Source organism: Neofelis nebulosa, chromosome 11, assembly GCF_028018385.1.
Source record: "Neofelis nebulosa isolate mNeoNeb1 chromosome 11, mNeoNeb1.pri, whole genome shotgun sequence".
NCBI lineage: Eukaryota > Metazoa > Chordata > Mammalia > Carnivora > Felidae > Neofelis > Neofelis nebulosa.
In genome coordinates, this window is record NC_080792.1 from 67,500,169 (window position 1) to 67,520,559 (window position 20,391).

A 20,391-nucleotide genomic window follows, 5' to 3' on the forward strand; every position below is an offset into this window, starting at 1 on the left:
GGGAGGGAGTGAAGTATATTATTGCCTATAGTGACTTTATCTTGACTACGTGCTGAGTTGACCTTGTCTAAATGATCTTTAATGTGCAATAGACAATGGAAGGAAAGATTTTAAGATGGAACACTGTAGGAATTTGGTGAATACACTTGCAAATATTCCGGTCTCCAAGAAAGTTTTTTTTTTTAAGTTCATTTCTCTTGAGAGAGAGAGGCTGACAGAGAGAGACAGAGAGAGAGAATGGCAAGCAGGCTCCACAATGTCAGCGCAGAACACGAAGTGGGGCTCAAACCCATGAACCACGAGATCATGACCTGAGCCGAAGCCTAGAGTCAAGACGCTTAGCTGACAGAGCCACCCAGGCACCCCTGAGGAGGATTTTGTTTTAAGCAGTTTATCAGAATGACCTAGGGAAGTCTTAGAACTTTAGATCTCCTGGAACCTGGCTATGCAGATCCTGATTCAGTAGGTTGGTAGGGAAGCTGCAGAATCTTTATGTCTAAAACCTTCCCCATATGACTCCAGTGCAGGCAGCAAGATGGCCAACCTTCTGAACTTTTTATTTACCTGACAGGGAAGGGCTAAATTAGAACTTATTGTTCTTAGACAACAATCTATATGTTTGGTAAGAGATCCACATCTTCCTTCAAAGGTAATGATGTTTCTCATAAGTAAACAACAGTTTACAGTGTATTTGAGAAGGGAAAGATTTTCAAGCTTGTTTCAGAAACGGATCTAATATTTGGTGTAAATGTTGTCATGTCCAAAATGTGAGACAATTTTGAAGGAGACAAGAAGATCTATATACCACTACTTGCTGTAGAATGAGGTTCAGGCTAGAGCATATACTTGAAAAAGTTTGTTCATATGACTTCACAATCAGACAAGAAATATGGAACCCTAAAATAGGTGCAAATAAGGGTTCCGTGTGAGGTAAATGCATATGTGCAAGGATAACCTTCATATGTAAGTGTAAATGAGTCAGGCAGGATGGGCAATGTCTTAGGGACTGTCTAGGAGGCTGTTGTCCAGACCAGAGATAAGAGATTCTCAGTGATAACAGAGAGGTAGGAGTGGGAGATGTTCTAGAAATTTACAAACACACTCAAAGGAGATTTGGTTTTATTTTAAAGCCTAGAAAAGGCATGTATTGAAGCATCGTGGCAGCAGCTGTGCCTTAAGGATTTCCCTCCTCCCTTTCTTTCTCTCCTTGGACATGCTCCAACTAAGCAAGATGGGAAACAGGAAGAGAAGGGATAGAAGAGGCTAGCGAACCAGCAGAATGGGGGAAGATATTTGCAAATGACATATAACATAAAGGCTTATTATCCAAAATCTATGAAGAACTTACCAAAATCAACACCTGAAATAATCCAGTGAAGAAATAGCCAGAAGACATGATTAGACCAAAGAAGGCATCCAGATGGCCAACAGACACATGAAAAGATACTCAACGTCACTCAACATCAGGGAAATACAAATCAAAACCACAGTGAGATACCACCTCACACCAGAGTGGCTAAAATTAACAACTCAGGAAACAACAGATGTTGGCAAGGATGTGGAGAAATGGGAACCCTCTTGCACTGTGGTGGGAATGCAAACCCTCTTGCACTGTGGGTGGGAATGCACAATTGGTGCAGCTGCTCTGGAAAACAATGTATCCAAAGGATACAGGAGTGCTGATTCATGGGGGCACATGAACCCCCATGTTTATAGCAGTGCTATCAACAATAGCCAAAATACAGAAAGAGCCCAAATGTCCATCAACTGATGAATGGATAAAGAAGATGTGGTTTATGGGGCGCCTGGGTGGCTCAGTCGGTTAAGCGACCGACTTCAGCTCAGGTCATGATCTCGCAGTCCGTGAGTTGGAGCCCCGCGTTGGGCTCTGTGCTGACAGCTCAGAGCCTGCAGCCTGTTTCAGATTCTGTGTCTCCCTCTCTCTGACCCTCCCCCGTTCATGCTCTGTCTCTCTCTGTCTCAAAAATAAATAAATAAACGTTAAAAATTACCAAAAAAAGATGTGGTTTATGTATACAATGGAACACTACTTGGAAATGAGAAAGAATGAAATATTGCCATTTGCAACTACGTGGATGGAACTAGAGGGTGTTATGCTAAGCAAAATTAGTCAGAGAAAGACAAATATCATGTGACTTCACTCATATGAGGACTTTAATATACAAAACAGATGAACATAAGGGAAGGGAAACAAAAATAATACAAAAACAGGGAGAGGGACAAAACATAAGAGACTCTTAAATATGGAGAGCAAACAGAGGGTTACTGTTGTAGGAGGAGTTGTGGGAGGGGGATGGGCTAAATGGGTAAGGGCATTAAAGAATCTACTTCTGAAATCATTGTTGCACTATATGCTAACTAACTTGGATGTAAATTTTAAAAAATAAATTAAATTTTAAAAATTTAAAAAAGAAGATGTGGTTTATATATACAAGGGAATACTACTTGGCAATAAGAAAAAATGAAATCTTGCCATTTGCAACAACGTGGATAGAACTGGAGGGTATTATGCTAAGTGAAATAAGTCAGTCAGAGAAAGACAGGTATCATATGTTTTCGCTCATATGTCGAATCTGAGAAACTTAACAGAAGTCCATGAGGGAAGGGAAGGGTAAAAAATCATTTCAAACAGAGAGGGAGGCAAACCATAAGAGACTCTTAAATACAGAGAACTGAGGCTTGATTTGGGGGGGTGAGGTGAGGGGAAAATTGGTAATGGGCATTGAGGAGGGCACTTGTTGGGATGAGCACTGGGTGTTATAGGTCAGCGAAGAATCACGGGAATCTACCCTGAAACCAAGAGCACACTGTGTCCTCTGTATGTCAGCTAACTTGACAATAAATTATATTCAGGAAAAAAAAAGAAGAAGAGAACTGGTAAGCTCCTTTCTCCCCATTAAGGGCTATCCCATGCAGCATGCTCTAGCAAAGGGTGCTGGAGGCCACCTTAACTTTAAATCAAGTTACCAATTTTGTTTATTACATGGACCTGGACATGGACATTTTAACTCTGACTGGAGGATTTTGTCCTACCTGCTAATGACCACAAAAGTCACATAGCCTGTCTGAGTTTTCATGGGGCAGAGGAAGATCTTGCTCTTACCCACATAACTTAAAGGGAACAAAGGGAGACAAAAATAAAGTTGCATTATGTTTATCCCTCATGAGTCCTATATGTTTCATAGGCTGGTTACATAAACATAAAGTCTTCAAAGACAAATAAATATACATCATTTTCTAGGGGTGTCCGGCTGGCTCAGTCGGTTAAGCATCCAACTCTTGGTTTTGGCTCAGGTCATGATCTCCTGGTTTGTGAGTTCAAGCCCTGTGTCGGGCTCTGCTCTGACAGCGCAGAGCCTGCTTGGGATTCTTTCTCTCCCTCTCTCTCTGCCTCTCCTCTGCTCACTCAACCATGCTCTCTCTTTCAGATTAAATAAATATTTAAAAAATCATTTTCTAATTGCCTTCAGTATAAGATTTTCTGTACTACTGTCCATAATCATTAGTAAAGATAAGCAAGAATTGATATAAATGTGTATCTTCAGAACCAACTACCTAGTAGGAAAGTTTTGTCAAGCCAATTGTTGGTACCTTGGAGATTCCACACTAGGTTAACATTATTTTTATCCTCTAATGACTTTAACAAGACTGAATTTGGTCTTTTTTCCTTCCCATCCTTCCTCCCCTATTTTCTCCCTCCCTCCCTCTCATCCTTCCTTCTTAGTTTTTTGTTTTGTTTTGTTTTCCAGGGAATGTGGTCTTTCTTTCCAAAATAACAAAGTTGCGAGGTAGTTTATTACCTCCAACGAGATACCCATCATGGTTAACTGCCTCTACCTACTGGGGCCTTATGTTTCTCTACCTGAAAATCTAGAGAGTTGAATTATATCATTTGTTCCCAAGCCTACCTATACAGGAGAATCAATTAAAGACATTTTTGAAATATAGATTTTCAGACTGAAACCCCAGACACTTGATTCAATAGGTGGCTTCAGAATAAGTAGGTGTAGAGTCCTCTCTGGAACTCTGCTGTGAGAATCACTCAATTAATATATTCTATGGGGTTACTTCTACAACTAAATACTGGTGTTTGATGATATTTTCAATATTTTAGCTTTCTGATTACAAGAGCTCAAACTAACCCTAATGCCTAGATAACAATTTTTAAGTGCTTAACAAGGTAAACCCCACATCCGAACAATGGGGACACCCAAGTCAATTAAATTAGAGATTGATTTTTTACATAGTTAAAAGTACTAGTTCAAATTTAAAATAAGGACTTGTTTAATTCTATCAGCATATCTGCTTCCAAGTGGAACAATTAATCGCAGTTGGCACAATATGTAAAGTAAAAACCATATGCCAAATCAAACAAAACTGGCCATAATTTCTTTATTTGTTTTTACTATTCCATCTGATTGCACACTATTGCCAATGGGGGTTGGGGAGAAAAGAAAGTTTAAAAAATAAGAGTTTAGTGCTGATTATCAGCAAAACATGGCGTAGGAATTTCCCAAGTCTCATCCCGACAAAGAAATATAGAAAAACGGGCATATATTTTCAGAATTCTGTGAACTCTGGAAAGCAGTCAAAAGCTTACAGCAACTAAGCAAGTGTTAAATGAAAGAAAATCAGGGGAGTACTTCAAAATAGTAGGAATGTTTTATAGTGATTTTACATGCCCTGTCTCCCTCTCCTGTGTGATAGCAGTCTTAAAGTGGCAGTGATCATAATGTGGCAGATGTGTTAAAGTGGCCCCAGGCCCTAACTGTCCCTAAGACAGCAGGGATCTTAAAGTGGTAACAGCTCATGTTACCATGGTGGAGCCATTTCCCTGTTTTTGGAGGAAGCAGAGCAGAGATTATTCCTAAAATATTTTATATGTCCGTTCTAACCTATTTAAGGGCTACCTGAAGGACTGATGCAAGGCACTCCTCTGTTTTGTCTAACTCAAAACTCAGGTTGAGAAAGCTGGAAACACCACAAGTTGAATGAACAAACCTCATGTGCATAGTGCAAAAGATTATAGCTCAAAAATACAAAAGACTGCCTATGGAAAAGATGAGGAGCATTTCTCTGGGAATTTAGGATATTAAAAAGCTCTCAGTTATACTGGGGAATTTAGACAATTACCCAGGGCAAGATGTATGCTCAGAAAAGACCTAAGAAGACCCTAAGTTTTCACCTAGGGCTGATCCCTAGGTACAGTGTAAGCCTTGGTAAATGTTGGAGGTTCCAGGCACAGAACCATTTTGCAAACACTGGGAGAGCTCCTGGCATTCAAGGAAATCTATGTCAAAACACTAGCTAAGGTACAGAAACTTCAGTGACCACAAAAACAATAATTACAGTCTTTCCATAATAGTTTCAGAAAATCACAAAGAAAATGGACCACTAATCTTAAATAAACACATAGGAAAACCACAGAAAACCCTGGGGAAGGTGGAATCTGATTTCCAGTTAGCCAAATGTCCAGTTTTCTACACAACCACCACCACCACCAATAACAAATCACAAGGTATATAAAGATAGAGGAGGGTGTGGTTCAAACTATGTGTGAAACAAAATAAATAGACAGAAATTATCCTTGAGGAAAGACAGAGCGAGGACTTACTAGACAAACACTATAAGAACTTTTCTCAATATGCTTACAGAGCTAAAGAAGAGCTCTGACAAGGAAATAAGAAAAACAATGTATGAGCAAAATAATAATATAAAGAGGTAGAAATTTTTTAAAGGAACCAAACAGAAATTCTGGAACTGAAAAATACAATAACTGAAATGACAGAACACAAACCCCAAAACACTAGACGCATTCAACAGCAGGTCTAATAGGCAGAAGAATCAGTGAACTGAAAATAGGACAACTGAAATGTATGGAGTCTAAGAGACATAAAGAAAAAAGGATGAAGAAAAGTGAGAAGAACCTCAGAGATCTGTGGGCCTACCAGCCAGTAGATCAACATACACATTATGGGAGTTCCAGGAGAGAGAGACAAGGAGGCAGGAAGAATATTTAAAGAAATAATGGCTGAAAACTTCCCAAATTTGGTAGAACACATGAAGCTACAAATCCAAGAAGCTTAATGAAGTTCAGATAGGGTGAACTCAAAAAGACCCAGACTGAGAACATTATAATCAAATCATTGAAAGCCAAAGGCAAAGAGAGTCTTGGAAGCACTGAGAGAGGAGCAACTCGCCAAATATAAGGGACCCTTAATAAGTGTAAAAGCTGATTGCTTATTAGAAACCATGGAGGCAAGGAGACAATGGGATATTTATAGTGCTTAAAGAAAAAACAACATCAACTAAAATGCTGTATTCATCAAAACTGTCCTTCAAAAATGAAGGAGAAATTAAGACATTCCAGATAAACAAGAGCTAAGCGGGCTTGTTAATTAGACCTGCCCTATATGAGATGGTAAAAGGAATCCTTCAGGCTGAATAGAAAGAACAATAAAAAGTAATGCTAAGTCATATGAGGAAACATAGGTCTTGGTCAAATATAACAGCAAGTATTATTACATTTTTCATTTGTAATCCTACATTTTATTACCTACAGAATTTAGAACATAAAAATAATTATAACTCTGTTATTGGGCATAGAGTGTATAAAGACATAATTTGTGACAACAACAACATAAAGAGTGGGGGACAGAGGTGTATAGAAGCAGCAGATTTGTGTGTTTTTGAAGTTAAGTTGGTATCAGTTTAATGTAGATTGTTTTAAACTTAGAACTATATGAATCTCCATGGTAACCATAAAGAAAATCTCACAAAATCATGGCAAAAGGAAATGAGAAGAGAATCAAACAACTCATTAGAAAAATAGAAACTAAACATAGAAAAAGGGATAATGGATGACGTGAGGGACAAAAAAACTGTGTGACACACAGAATACAAATAGCAAAATAGGAGAAGTCCTTCCTTGTCAGCAGTTACTTTAAATGTAAATGGATTAAACTCTTGAAGAAAAGGGTAGAAATTGACAGAAGGGATAAAATAACATGATTCAACTATATGCTGTCTACAAGAGACTCATTATAGATCCAAAGATATAAATAGATTGAAAGCTAAAGGATGGAGAAAGATATTCCATATAAACATAACCAAAGGAGGGCAGGATTGAATATACTTCTATAAGACGAAAGAGATTTTATTTTAAAAACTGTTAAAAGAGACAAAGAAGGGCATTTTATATTGATGAAAAGAACAATTCATCAAGAAGATTCATCTACAAACATACATGCACTGCCAATAGAGACCCGAAAATGAAACAAATATTAACAGACTTGTAGACAGAAATAGATGGAGAATTCAATATGCCACTTTCAATAATGTATAAAACATCTAGGCCAATAATCTGTAAGGAAACAGAAGAAATGGACAACACTAAATAAATTAGACCTTACAGAGATATATACAACACTCAACCCAATGATAGAAGAATATACATTATTCTCAAGTGAACATGAAACATTCTCTGGAATAGAGCATATGTTAGGTCACAAAACAAGTCTGAAAATGTAAAAATATTGAAATTACCCAATGTATCTTTTTAACCAACAATGGAATGGAGCTACAAATCAATAATAGAGGGAAAACTGGATAATTCAAAATGTATGGAAATTAAGCAACTCACTATCAAATAACCAGTGGGTCAAAGAATAAATCACAAGGGAAATTAGAAAATACTTAGCAACAAATGAAAATAAAGACACAGCAAAACATAACTTACAGGATATAGCAACACCAGTGCTCACAGGTAAATTTATACTACATTAAAAAAGAAAAAAAAAGGTCTTCAATCACCTTACGGCACTAGACATATCACAGAAATAGAAACAAAATAAAACAAAACAAAACCCAAAGCTAACAAGGAAGGAAATGAAAAGATTAGAATAGAGATATATGCAATTGAGACTAGAAAAACAATGGAGAGAACCAACAAAGCCAAAAATTGATTATTTAAAAAGATCAACAAATTGATAAACTCTTATCTAGAGTGACAAAGAAAAAAGAAGACAGAAAAAACTAAATCAGATATGAAATTGAAGACATTACTACTAACCTTAGAGAAATATGAAGGATTATAAAAGAACACTATAGGGTTGTCTGGGTGGCTCAGTTGGTTGAGCTCCGACTTTGTCTCAGGTCATGATCTCACGATTGATGGTTTTGAGCCCTGCATGGGGCTCACTGCTGTCAGTGCAGAGCCCACTTTGGATCCTCTGCCCCCACCCTCCACCACCTCTCTCCCTCTCGTGCACCCTCTCTCAAAAATAAATAAACATTAAAAAAATAAAGAATACTAAAAAAAAACTTATGCCAACAAACTATATGAAATGCACAAATTTCTAGAAACACATAAATGACCTAAACTGACTCAAGATGAAAGAGAAAATCTCAACAGACATTGAATAAGTAAGAAGACTGAATCAGTAATCAAAAACCACCCAAAAAGAAAAGTCCAAGACCAGATGGCTTCACTGGTAAATTTTACTAAACATGTAAAGAAGAAGTAACACCAATCCTTCTCAAGTCCTTCCAAAAAGTAGAAAAGGAAGAAACACTCTCTAACTCATTCGATGAGACCAACATTATACTGATACCAATCCCAGACAAAGATTACAAGAAGAAAACTATAGATCAATATCTTATGAATGTAGATTCAAATGTCCTTAAGAATATTCTGCAAACCCAATTCAATAGCACGTTAAAAAGATTATACATCATTACCAACTAGGATTTATCCCAGGAATGCAAGAGTGGTTCAACATGGGAAAAATCAATCAAGTAACATATCACACTAATAGAACAAAGGATAAAATCTACACGATCATCTCAATAGATGCAAAAAACGCATTTGACAAAATCCAACACCCAATTATGATTAAAAAAAAATCCCTCAAAAACAAGGAATAGAAAGGAACTTCCTCAAAATGATAGGGACCATTATAAGAACTGAATATCTTACAATATAATCCAAAGTGAAAGCTGGAAGATTTCCCTTCAAAATCAGGGACAAGATAAAGATGCCCACTTTCACCAATGACACTTGACATTGAAGTGGAAGTGTTATCCAGAGGAATTAAATAAGAAATGGAAATAAAAGGAATCCAAATTGGAAATGAAGAAGTCTAACTATCCCTTTTCAGAGATTACATGATTCTATATATGAAAATTCCCAAGAAACCACAATAAAACTAATAGAGTTAATAAACAAATTGAGCAGAGCTGCAGGATACAAGATCAACACACAAATACCAGTTGTGTTTCTATATACGTGCAATGAACAATCCAAAAATGAAATGAAAAAAGCAATTCCATTTAGTGTCTAAAAGAATAAAATATTTAGAAATAAATTTAACCAAGGAGCTGAAAGACAGAAAGCTACAAAAATCTAGTGAAAGAAACTAAAGAAGACCTAAGTTAATGGAAATGCAACCTTAGTTCACAGGGAGGAAGACAGTATTGTTAAAATGTTAATCTCACTTAAAACAACCTACAGATTCAACACAATCTGTATCAAAATTTCAATGACCTTCCCCCCACCCCAGAAATGGAAAAGTCAACCCTCAAATTCATATGGAATTGCAAGGGTCCTAGATATCCAAAATAATCATGAAAACGACGATAAAAATTGGAGGGCTGAGATTTCCAGATTTCAAAACTCATAACAAAGCTACAGGAATCAAAACAGTGTGGTACTGGCACATCAACAGACATGTAGGCTCATGGCATATAATTTAGAGTCCAGAAATAAACCCATACATCTACAACCAATTGATTGTTTACAAGGATGCCAAGTCCAATCAACTGGGAAAGAATAGTCTGTTCATCACATGGGACTTGGAAAACTGGATTTCCAGCAATCAACATGGAAACATGGATTTCCACATGGATTTCCATGCGCAAGAATGAAGTTAAACCCCTACTCACACTACATATGCAAAAGTGAACTAAAAATTGATCAACAACCTAAATATGAGGGCTAAAACCATAAAACTCTTAGAAGGAAACACAGGGCAAATGTGCATGACATTGAACTTGTCAATGGATTCTTAGATAGAAGTATAAGTAGCAAAAGAACAAAATAAGATAAAGTGGATTTCAACAAAATTAAAAACTCTTGTGCATTAAAGACATTATCAAGAAAGTGAAGAGACAATACACAGAATGGGAGAAAATATTTATAAATCATATATCTGATAACGGTTTAATATTTAAAACATACAAAATACTGAGGTGTCTGGGTGGTTCAGTCAGTTGAATATCCAACTTCAGCTCAGGTCATGATCTCATGGTTTGTGGGTTCACGCCCCGCATCAGGCTCCATGCTGGCAGTGTGGAGCCTGATTGGGATTCTCTCTCTCTCCTCTCTTTCTGACCCTCCCCTGTTCATACTTCTTCTCTCTCGAAATAAAAAAAAAAAAACAACTTAAAACCAAATATACAAAGTACTCACCAACAATAGGACTCAAACACAAAAAGACAACCAAATTAAAAAATGGGCAAAGGACTTGCATAGACATTTCTCCAAAGATGTACATATGGCCAATAAACACATGAAAAGATACTTAAGATCATTAGTAATTAGGGAAATGTAAATCAAACCACACTTTGTCACTATTAAGTTGACTATTATCAATAAAACAAAAAGCAAGTGTTGGTGAGGATGCGGAGAAATTGGAACCTGTATACATTGCTGGTAGGATTTGGCGGTTCTTCAAAGAACTGAACATAGAATTATCACCCCACCCACCAATTCCATTCCCAGGTATATACGGAAAATAATTGAAAACAGGAGCTCAAGAAAATATTTGTACATCAATGCTCGTTGCAGCATTATTCCCAAAAGCCAAAAAGTGGAAACATTCCAAGTGCCCATCAATAGTTAAGTGTATAAACAAACAGTGCTGTATGTATACGGTGAAATACCAGTCATAAAAATGAATGAAGTTTTGATACGTGCTAGGATATAGAGGAACCTTGAAAACATTATGCCAAGTGAAATAAGCCAGTCACAAAAGTACAAATATTGTGTGATTCCACTTATATGAAATCTCTAGAATAAGCAAATTCATAGAGATAGAAAGTAGATGAAGGTTAGCCGGGACTGGGGGGAGGCCATGGAGAGTTACTGCCTAAGGGTTATACAGTTTCTGTTTGGGGGGATGGAAAGATTTATAAACAGACAGTTGTGGGGCGCCTGGGTGGCTCATTAAGCGTCCGACTTCGGCTCAGGTCATGATCTCCCGGTTTGTGGGTTCGAGCCCCGCGGCAGGCTATGTGCTGACAGCTCAGAGCCTGGAGCCTGCTTCCAATTCTGTCTTCTTCTGTCTCTGCCCCTCCCCCACTTGTGCTCTGTCTCTCTCTGTCTATCAAAAATAAAGAAACGTAGAAACATAAAAATGAAAGAAAAAAAAAACCCAGATAGTTGTGATGGTTGCACAACAGTGTGAATGTAATTAATGCCACTGAAATATACACTTAAAAATGATTAGAATGGCATATTTTATATCAATTATCTGTATTTTGCCAGCCAAAAATATCTGTTAAAAAGAGTTAAGAAACAATGAAATGATTTTACCTGTAGCATGATATGATTGCAAATAATATGATTAGAAGGTATGCCAAGTGAAACAAAGGGATCACTGTCATCAAAGTTGCTTCAAGTTCCAGTTGTGTAGAAATTGATGTAAAGTAGACCACCTGCCACAAAAATTTAGTCAAGTAAATAACTTTTCATTCCAATATTTGTGTGAGCTACAAAACCTATTGAAACAATATAGCTTACTGATTGAAACATGTTAAGATTTAGTAAAAGATCAAAATATGTGAATTGTGATTTTAGAATAAAGATTAACATAGGTGTGCTTCTTCCCACAAATCTGTGGCACGCTTTCCAAAGTTTCTTTCAGAAACCCAAGGTTTAAACCTCCTGAATACACAAAACCTGAGATCTACCTAAGACTGTGAAACCATTCATAATTACAGAAATTGTGGCTTTTTCTAAAATTTTATTAGGTCGTTGTCTTTTACTATTTTAATTTCATCGGTACTTCAGAAGGATCTGGTATTTTTCCAATAGTTGTCTCACTTTGACCAGGCTTATTCACAACTATTAGTTACAGAATAGCTAGCATGTGCCTGGCACTAGGCTATATAACTTACTTGGTAAACGGTGAGCTAATTCTCTTTTCAATAATACCATGGAACTTCTTAAAAGTTTGTTGCTTTTATTCCAATGAACCCCAAACACATTTCAGAGAGTTCCCCCAAATAGCAAAGACTTTAAGAGTAAGGATTTTAAAGTAAGTTGACTGGAAAACCTGATGATCAACATCTGCACTGAGCAGACCTACCTTAAGGATGTAGGATTTGTGTTTTCCACCAGAATATTATTAAGGATTTATGCTGTGTGGCATCCTTTGGTGTGTGAGATTAAGGAAGTTGGATTAAGTGCCAAACAGAGTAGAGCACTCCCAGCTGCAAGTCAAGGACTCCAACAAATAATCCAGGAGTGCTACTACTTGGGAAACGTGTTCTTACCCCTCCCACCTTCTCCTGGTCTCCCTATAAAACTCAGCCACCAGATACCTGGATCCTCTTCGAGGCCAGACTCTTTTCAATGTTGCTAAATTGGTTCAGGAAATGGGTCAACCATTTCTTACCACGTTCGTTGTCCTCTCCATCCTCAGTTTTCAGGTAGTAGAGCAGCCTCACGGCTTTGGCTTCCAGGAGTAACTGGTTCATTCCCATCCTCTCACCTAAGAAGGTTCCTCCAATGGTGCCAGCCAGGTAGATGGGCTGACCGGTGTGGTTGTAGATTGGGAAAGTGACATTTCTCAGGTCGAGGTCCCTGTTCATCTGCTAGGCATACAGGAGTGGGTTGGAAGGCACGCAGAGACCCTGGTGCTTGGCACACACCTGATTGTAGTGGATCTGGGTTCCGTTTTCCCCCCTCGCATACAGATCCTGGATCACGTCATCCACTTTACTAACTTCTGATAAGATTGCTGGTCCTAGCAGGGAGGTGGTGTTGGAGACCACTCGAATACAAGCGAAATTGACCTCGGTGCTCTTCCTGGAGATGGAGAAGCGGTAAGAGTCGTTGGCGGTGAAGCGTTCCTGCACAAAGTGCCGCTCGGCCTTGGCTGGGCTCCCTATTGGGGTGTACTGCTCCTCGAGGTTTTCTTCTACATCCTTGGGCAGGTAAAACAAACCGGTGCCCAGAGCGGCCGTCAGCACCATGGGCACCAGCAGGAAGATCCAGGGGTGCGCGCCCACTTCGCATCCCAGCCTTCGGAAGAGGCAGGAGAGGGGCGCCTCCAGGCAGTTGGTGTGGCAACGGGGTCTCTCGGACACCTGGTTTTCCAACGGTGATGCGGGCAGCAAGGAATCCCCCCTCACTGACACCGGATGTGAATGGGGCGCCCCAGCGGGCTCTGGCAACTGCCCCGAAACCCAGGGCATCTCGGGTTCCTGTCTTCCGCTGAAGAACTGTTCTGACTCGTGCTGAGAGGCCGGGAGCGGCTCTGAGCCTGGCCCTGCCTCGGGTTCCCGCCTTGCCTCTGACCTGGGCTCCCGCTCCGCCAGCGCCTCCGCCTCTGGCCAGGCCTCTGGCGCCACCTTGCAGGGACGAAGGCTCATTTCCGGGAAGGAAAGACCAGGATCTCAAATGTGACAGCAGATTAGAAACCAGCCACTGGACCGAGGGCCCGTTTCCGCCCCACACGACGGTTTCCTGGAGAAATTCTGCGGAAGTCTGTTTGAGTTCTGGCCGCTTGCGCCCGGATCCCGGAGGCTTCCGTTGGGGAGCACGTGTTTTGACTCATAGCCCATCCAGCCCCAAATTTGTCTGTGGCGTGCCTGATGCTCCCAGAAAGTTAGTACACAAACACTACTTAACGGTAAGATGCGTGCCTCTTCTACAAGACTTACACACACACACACACACACACACACACACACACACACACAAATGTGGTGTCACCTTTCCAGGGAGCATCCAGTAACACAGTTCTCGGGTAAGGTGAACCTCGTACCCCTGGTTTAGTGACTCTTTTTGTTAACTACAAACGTAACATATATTCTTCTTGTAACAAGTTAGAAGTAAATAAGTGGGCTGAAAAGTGGGTATTTATCTTGGATCTATTCCACCTGCCGTTCCCAGGATGGAGGGACCCCTGTGTTCATGTCACCGTTTTTACGAAAACCTTTACCTACCTTTCAACATGCTCACAACCAATACGCAGGTCTTGAGCGGTTCTTAAGAATTACGAAAATTGCTTGCCATGTTTTTCATGGTTGGTAGTCACCTAATATTATTGTGATGGTGTTTTTATGTGGGTAGGTCTAGCATTTTAATGAAATCTCCAGATTGTAAGAGTACCAAGTCCAAGAGTTTAAGAAAGATAATTTTAACAGTATTTTCAAGGAGCAAGAAATAGGAGATTTTGTTAAATTGCCTCTCCAGAAAGTCATTGTTTAAGAGCGACCTTATTAAAATAACCACAGGATGGCACCCGTTTTCTATTTTCAAAGTTATGGTAAAGGAAACTGAAGATTCCTTCTCTCTTTCGTCTGTGTTTCCAAGTCCTAATTATAGCTACATCTTGAGTCCATCACTGGTGTGCTATAAAGCTAGTGGCTTCTGTATCACATTTAAAGTCTGTAGATAGAGGAACTGACCTGAGAATCCCATTTGTTGAACCATGTCTACGTTGTGGAGAGAATGGCTCAGCTGTTCTAAACATTTAAGAGGAAATGGTAGGGTGAAGGTGTTCACAAGTACTCTATAATGTACACATCCAAACACAGGGCCTCTTCCTGCCCATCTTTACAAAGTATTTCTCTAGCACAACATCAATGTGTGTTTTTCATCTCAAAACACAAGTAAATTTCTACAATTGCTCCTAAATCAGGCACTGTGAAGTGCGAATAAATTCTATAGTAAAATATGTACCCTGGGATTTGATTTTATCTAGTTTCTTAATTATACATTATGGATTCCAGATTATTTTATTAATCTCGTTATCTAGATTACTAATGTTTGTGCGGGACTAGAATGTCAATCAAAAATACCACTGTTAATTATTTTCAACCAGTTTTTCTGTATCATTTCATAAAAGGAATGTAGCATTTCCAAAATGAGCTCATCGCCTATTTTTGAGTTATCAAAGCCTGAAAGGCTCTGAAAGATTGGTTTCAGAACTCTACACTTCTCCAGGTGAAGCTGTCACATGGCCTAGAAGTGGCATGGCTTCTAATTAAGTAAGTCTCTAAAGGCTCTTCCTTTCAATTCAGGAAGACCCTCTGGCCTTCAATTTGAGAATGGTGTCTACTGTGTCAGGATAGGATTCTCCATACTTCAGAAAATGCCTTTTGTATGAGGAGAGGATGGGTATTGGGAATTCAAGAATATAGTTTAGAACTTAAAATTTTATCTAGTCTACTTCTTCTCCACCTTCAGTCTAGATAAAATGAAGCAGACAAAGCATTCCTTTTATCTTCTATCACCATGTAGATTCCATTCCCTTCTGTTCCCCAGTCCTCCAGCAGCCCCTGTGCTCCATTTGTTTCCTCTTCTCCTCCCTTCTCTTTTGCTTCCCGCCCCTTCTCCTTTTCTAATACCTATTCTCTCACATTAGCCAAACTCAGTTTGATATAAAAAAAGGGAATTTTATTTTTTTATTAAAAAATATTTGCCCATCGATAAACGTGCCCTCACATATAAAGAGAGACTTATAAGACTCTTGACTGATCTCTTTTTTTGAAACTTGGCAGGCCAGAATGGATTGGCACAAGATCTTCAGTGTGCTAAACAGAAAAAATATGCAGCCAAGAATCCTTTATCCAACAAGTCTGTCATTTAGAATAGAAGGAAGATAAAGGTCTTCCCAAACAAACAACAACTGAAGGAATTTGTCACCACTAAACCAGCCCTACAAGGGATCCTAAGGGGGATGCTGTGAGACATAGTACCAGACACTCACTACAAGCATAAAACATACAGATATTACAATGACTCTAAACCCGTATCTTTCTATAATAACACTGAATGTAAATGGATTAAATGCGCCAACCAAAAGACATAGGGTATCAGAATGGATAAAAAAACAAGACCCATCTATTTGCTGTCTACAAGAGACTCATTTTAGATCTGAGGACACCTTTAGATTGAGAGTGAGGGGATGGAGAACTATTTATCATGCTACTGGAAGCCAAAAGAAAGCTGGAGTAGCCATACTTATATCAGACAAACTAGACTTTAAATTAAAGGCTGTAACAAGAGATGAAGAAGGGCATTATATAATAATTACAGGGTCTATCCATCAGGAAGAGCTAACAATTATAAATGTCTATGCGCCAAATACCGGGAGCCCCCAAATATATAAAACAATTACTCATAAACATAAGCAACATTATTGATAAGAATGTGGTAATTGCAGGGGACTTTAACACTCCACTTACAGAAATGGATAGATCCTCTAGACACACGGTCAATAAAGAAACAAGGGCCCTGAATGATACATTGGATCAGATGGACTTGACAGATATATTTAGAACTCTGTATCCCAAAGCAACAGAATATACTTTCTTCTCGAGTTCACATGGAACATTCTTCAAGATAGATCATATACTGGGTCACAAAACAGCCCTTCATAAGTTTACAAGAATTGAAATGATACCATGCATACTTTCAGACCACAATGCTATGAAGCTTGAAATCAACCACAGGAAAAAGTCTAGAAAACCTCCAAAAGCATGGAGGTTAAAGAACACCCTACTAAAGAATGAGTGGATCAACCAGGCAATTAGAGAAGAAATTAAAAATATATGGAAACAAACGAAAATGAAAATACAACAACCCAGACGCTTTGGGACGCAGCGAAGGCAGTCCTGAGAGGAAAAAAAATCACAATCCAGGTCTATCTCAAGAAACAAGAAAAATCCCAAATACAAAATCTAACAGCACACCTAAAGGAAATAGAAGCAGAACAGCAAACGCAGCCTAAGCCCAGCAGAAGAGAAATAATAAAGATCAGAGCAGAAATAAACAATATAGAATCTAAAAAAACTGTAGAGCAGATCAATGAAACCAACAGTTGGTTTTTTGAAAAAATAAACAAAATTGACAAACCTCTAGCCAGGCTTCTCAAAAAGAAAAGGGAGATGACCCAAATAGATAAAATCATGAATGAAAATGGAATTATTACAACCAATCCCTCAGAGATACAAACAATTACCAGGGAATACTATGAAAAATTATATGCCAACAAAATGGACAACCTAGAAGAAATGGACAAATTCCTAAACACACAACTCTTCCAAAACTCAATCATGAGGAAAGAGAAAGCTTGAACAGACCCATAACCAGTGAAGAAATTGAATCGGTTATCAAAAATCTCCCAACAAATAAGAGTCCAGGACCAGATGGCTTCCCAGGGGAGTTCTACCAGATGTTTAAAGCAGGGATAATACCTATCTTTCTCAAGCTATTCCAAGAAATAGAAAGGGAAGGAAAACTTCCAGACTCATTCTATGAAGCCAGTATTACTTTGATTCCTAAACCAGACAGAGACCAGTAAAAAAAGAGAACAACAGGCCAATATCCCCGACGAATATGGATGCAAAAATTCTCAATAAGATACTAGCAAATCGAATTCATCAGCATATAAAAAGAATTATTCACCATGATCAAGTGGGATTCATTCCTGGGATGCAGGGCTTGTTCAACATTCGCAAATAAATCAACGTGATACATCACATTAATAAAAAAAAAAGAAAAGAAAAAAATAAAAAAAAAAGAGAAGAACCATATGATCCTGTCAATCGATGCAGAAAAGGCCTTTGACAAAATCCAGCACCCTTTCTTAATAAAAACCCTTGAGAAATTTGGGATAGAAGGAACATACTTACACATCATAAAAGCCATTTATGAAAAGCCCACAGCTAACATCATCCTCAATGGGGAAAAACTGAGAGCCTTTTCCCTGAGATCAGGAACACGACAGGGATGCCCACTCTCACCACTGTTGTTTAACATAGTGTTGGAAGTTCTAGCATCAGCAATCAGACAACAAAAGGAAATCAAAGGCATCAAAATTGGCAAAGATGAAGTCAAGCTTTCGCTTTTTGCAGATGACATGATATTATACATGGAAAGTCTGATAGACTCCACCAAAAGTCTGCAAGAAGTGATACATGAATTCAGCAAAGTTGCAGGATATAAAATCAATGTACAGAAATCAGTTGCATTCTTATACACTAACAATGAAGCAACAGAAAGACAAATAAAGAAACTGATCCCATTCACAATTGCACCAAGAAGCATAAAATACCTAGGAATAAATCTAACCAAAGATGTAAAAGATCTGTATGCTGAAAACTATAGAAAGCTTATGAAGGTAATTGAAGAAGATATAAAGAAATGGAAAGACATTCCCTGCTCATGGATTGGAAGAATAAATATTGTCAAAATGTCAATACTACCCAAAGCTATCTACACATTCAATGCAATCCCAATCAAAATTGCACCAGCATTCTTCTTGAAACTAGAACAAGCAATCCTAAAATTCATATGGAACCACAAAAGGCCCTGAATAGCCAAAGTAATTTTGAAGAAGACCAAAGCAGGAGGCATCACAATCCCAGACTTTAGCCTCTACTACAAAGCTGTCATCATCAAGACAGCATGGTATTGGCACAAAAACAGACACATAGACCAATGGAATAGAATAGAAACCCCAGAACTAGACCCACAAACGTATGGCCAACTAATGTTTGACAAAGCAGGAAAGAACATCCAATGGAAAAAAGACAGTCTCTTTAACAAATGGTGCTGGGAGAACTGGACAGCAACATGCAGAAGGTTGAAACTAGACCACTTTCTCACACCATTCACAAAAATAAACTCAAAATGGATAAAGGACCTGAATGTGAGACAGGAAAGCATCCAAACCCTAGAGGAGAAAGCAGGAAAAGACCTCTCTGACCTCAGCCGTAGCAATCTCTTACTACACACATCCCCAAAGGCAAGGGAATTAAATGAATTACTAGGACCTTATGAAGATAAAAAGCTTCTGCACAGCAAAGGAGACAACCAACAAAACTAAAAGGCAACCAATGGAAAGGGAAAAGATGTTTGCAAATGACATATCGGACAAAGGGCTAGTATCCAAAATCTATAAAGAGCTCACCAAACTCCACACCTGAAAAACAAATAACCCAGTGAAGAAATGGGCAGAAAACATGAATAGACACTTCTCTAAAGAAGACATCCGGATGGCCAACAGGCACATGAAAAGATGGTCAACGTCGCTCCTTATCAGGGAAATACAAATCAAAACCACACTCAGATATCACCTCACACCAGTCAGAGTGGCCAAAATGAACAAATCAGGAGACTATAGATGCTGGAGAGGATGTGGAGAAACACGATCCCTCTTGCACTGTTGGTGGGAATGCAAATTGGTGCATCTGCTCTGGAACAGAGTGTGGAGGTTCCTTAGAAAATTAAAAATAGACCTACCCTATGACCCAGCAATAGCACTGCTAGGAATTTATCCAAGGGATACAGGAGTACTGATGCCTAGGGGCACTTGTACCCCAATGTTGATAGCAGCACTCTCAACAATAGCCAAATTATGGAAAGAGCCTAAATGCCCATCAACTGATGAATGGAGAAAGAAATTGTGGTTTATATACACAATGGAATACCACGTGGAAATGAGAAAGAAAGAAATATGGCCTTTTGTAGCAACGTGGATGGAACTGGAGAGTGTGATGCTAAGTGAAATAAGCCATACAGAGAAAGACAGATACCATATGGTTTCACTCTTATGTGCATCCTGAGAAAGTTAACAGAAACCCATGGGGGAAGGGAAGGAAAAAAAAAAAGAGGTTAGAGGGGGAGAGAGCCGAACATAAGAGACTGTTAAAAACTGAGAACAAACTGAGGGTTGATGGGGGGTGGGAGGGAGGGGCGGGTGGGTGATGGGTATTGAGGAGGGCACCTTTTGGGATGAGCACTGGGTGTTGTATGGAAACCAATTTGACAATAAATTTCATATATTGAAAAAAATAATAATAAATCAAAATTTGCCCATTAATATTTATAAGATGTTTTTGTTTTAACTGTGTATTTTAGTTCTATGGTAATCTGTTTCCTACACTTGACCATGAGCTCCTCAGAGAAGCTCTGTCTCATTCATCCCTGCCTACTCAGAGGTACTCAGAGGACACTCAAATGTTAGTCATAACTTAGGTGGTCCTGTTTATCTTTCCATAACTCTAGAAAGTATCTAATTCAAATATGGCAGACATCATGGCTGAAGTGTATTCTGTAGATCCCATAGGGTC

The 20,391-nt window shown here is 38.8% G+C and overlaps 1 protein-coding gene across 1 annotated transcript in view; it reads right to left on the reverse strand.

The window, feature by feature from the left end:
• LOC131489616 (patched domain-containing protein 3-like) overlaps positions 1–15,582 on the reverse strand; it is a 29,758-nt gene extending 14,176 nt beyond the window's left edge. The window contains 2 exon segments of the mRNA XM_058691624.1: positions 11,615–11,736; positions 12,625–15,582. Coding sequence (XP_058547607.1) covers positions 11,615–11,736; positions 12,625–13,677 — 1,175 coding nt within the window. The 5' untranslated portion in view covers positions 13,678–15,582.
• Positions 15,583–20,391: the final 4,809 nt, after the last annotated feature.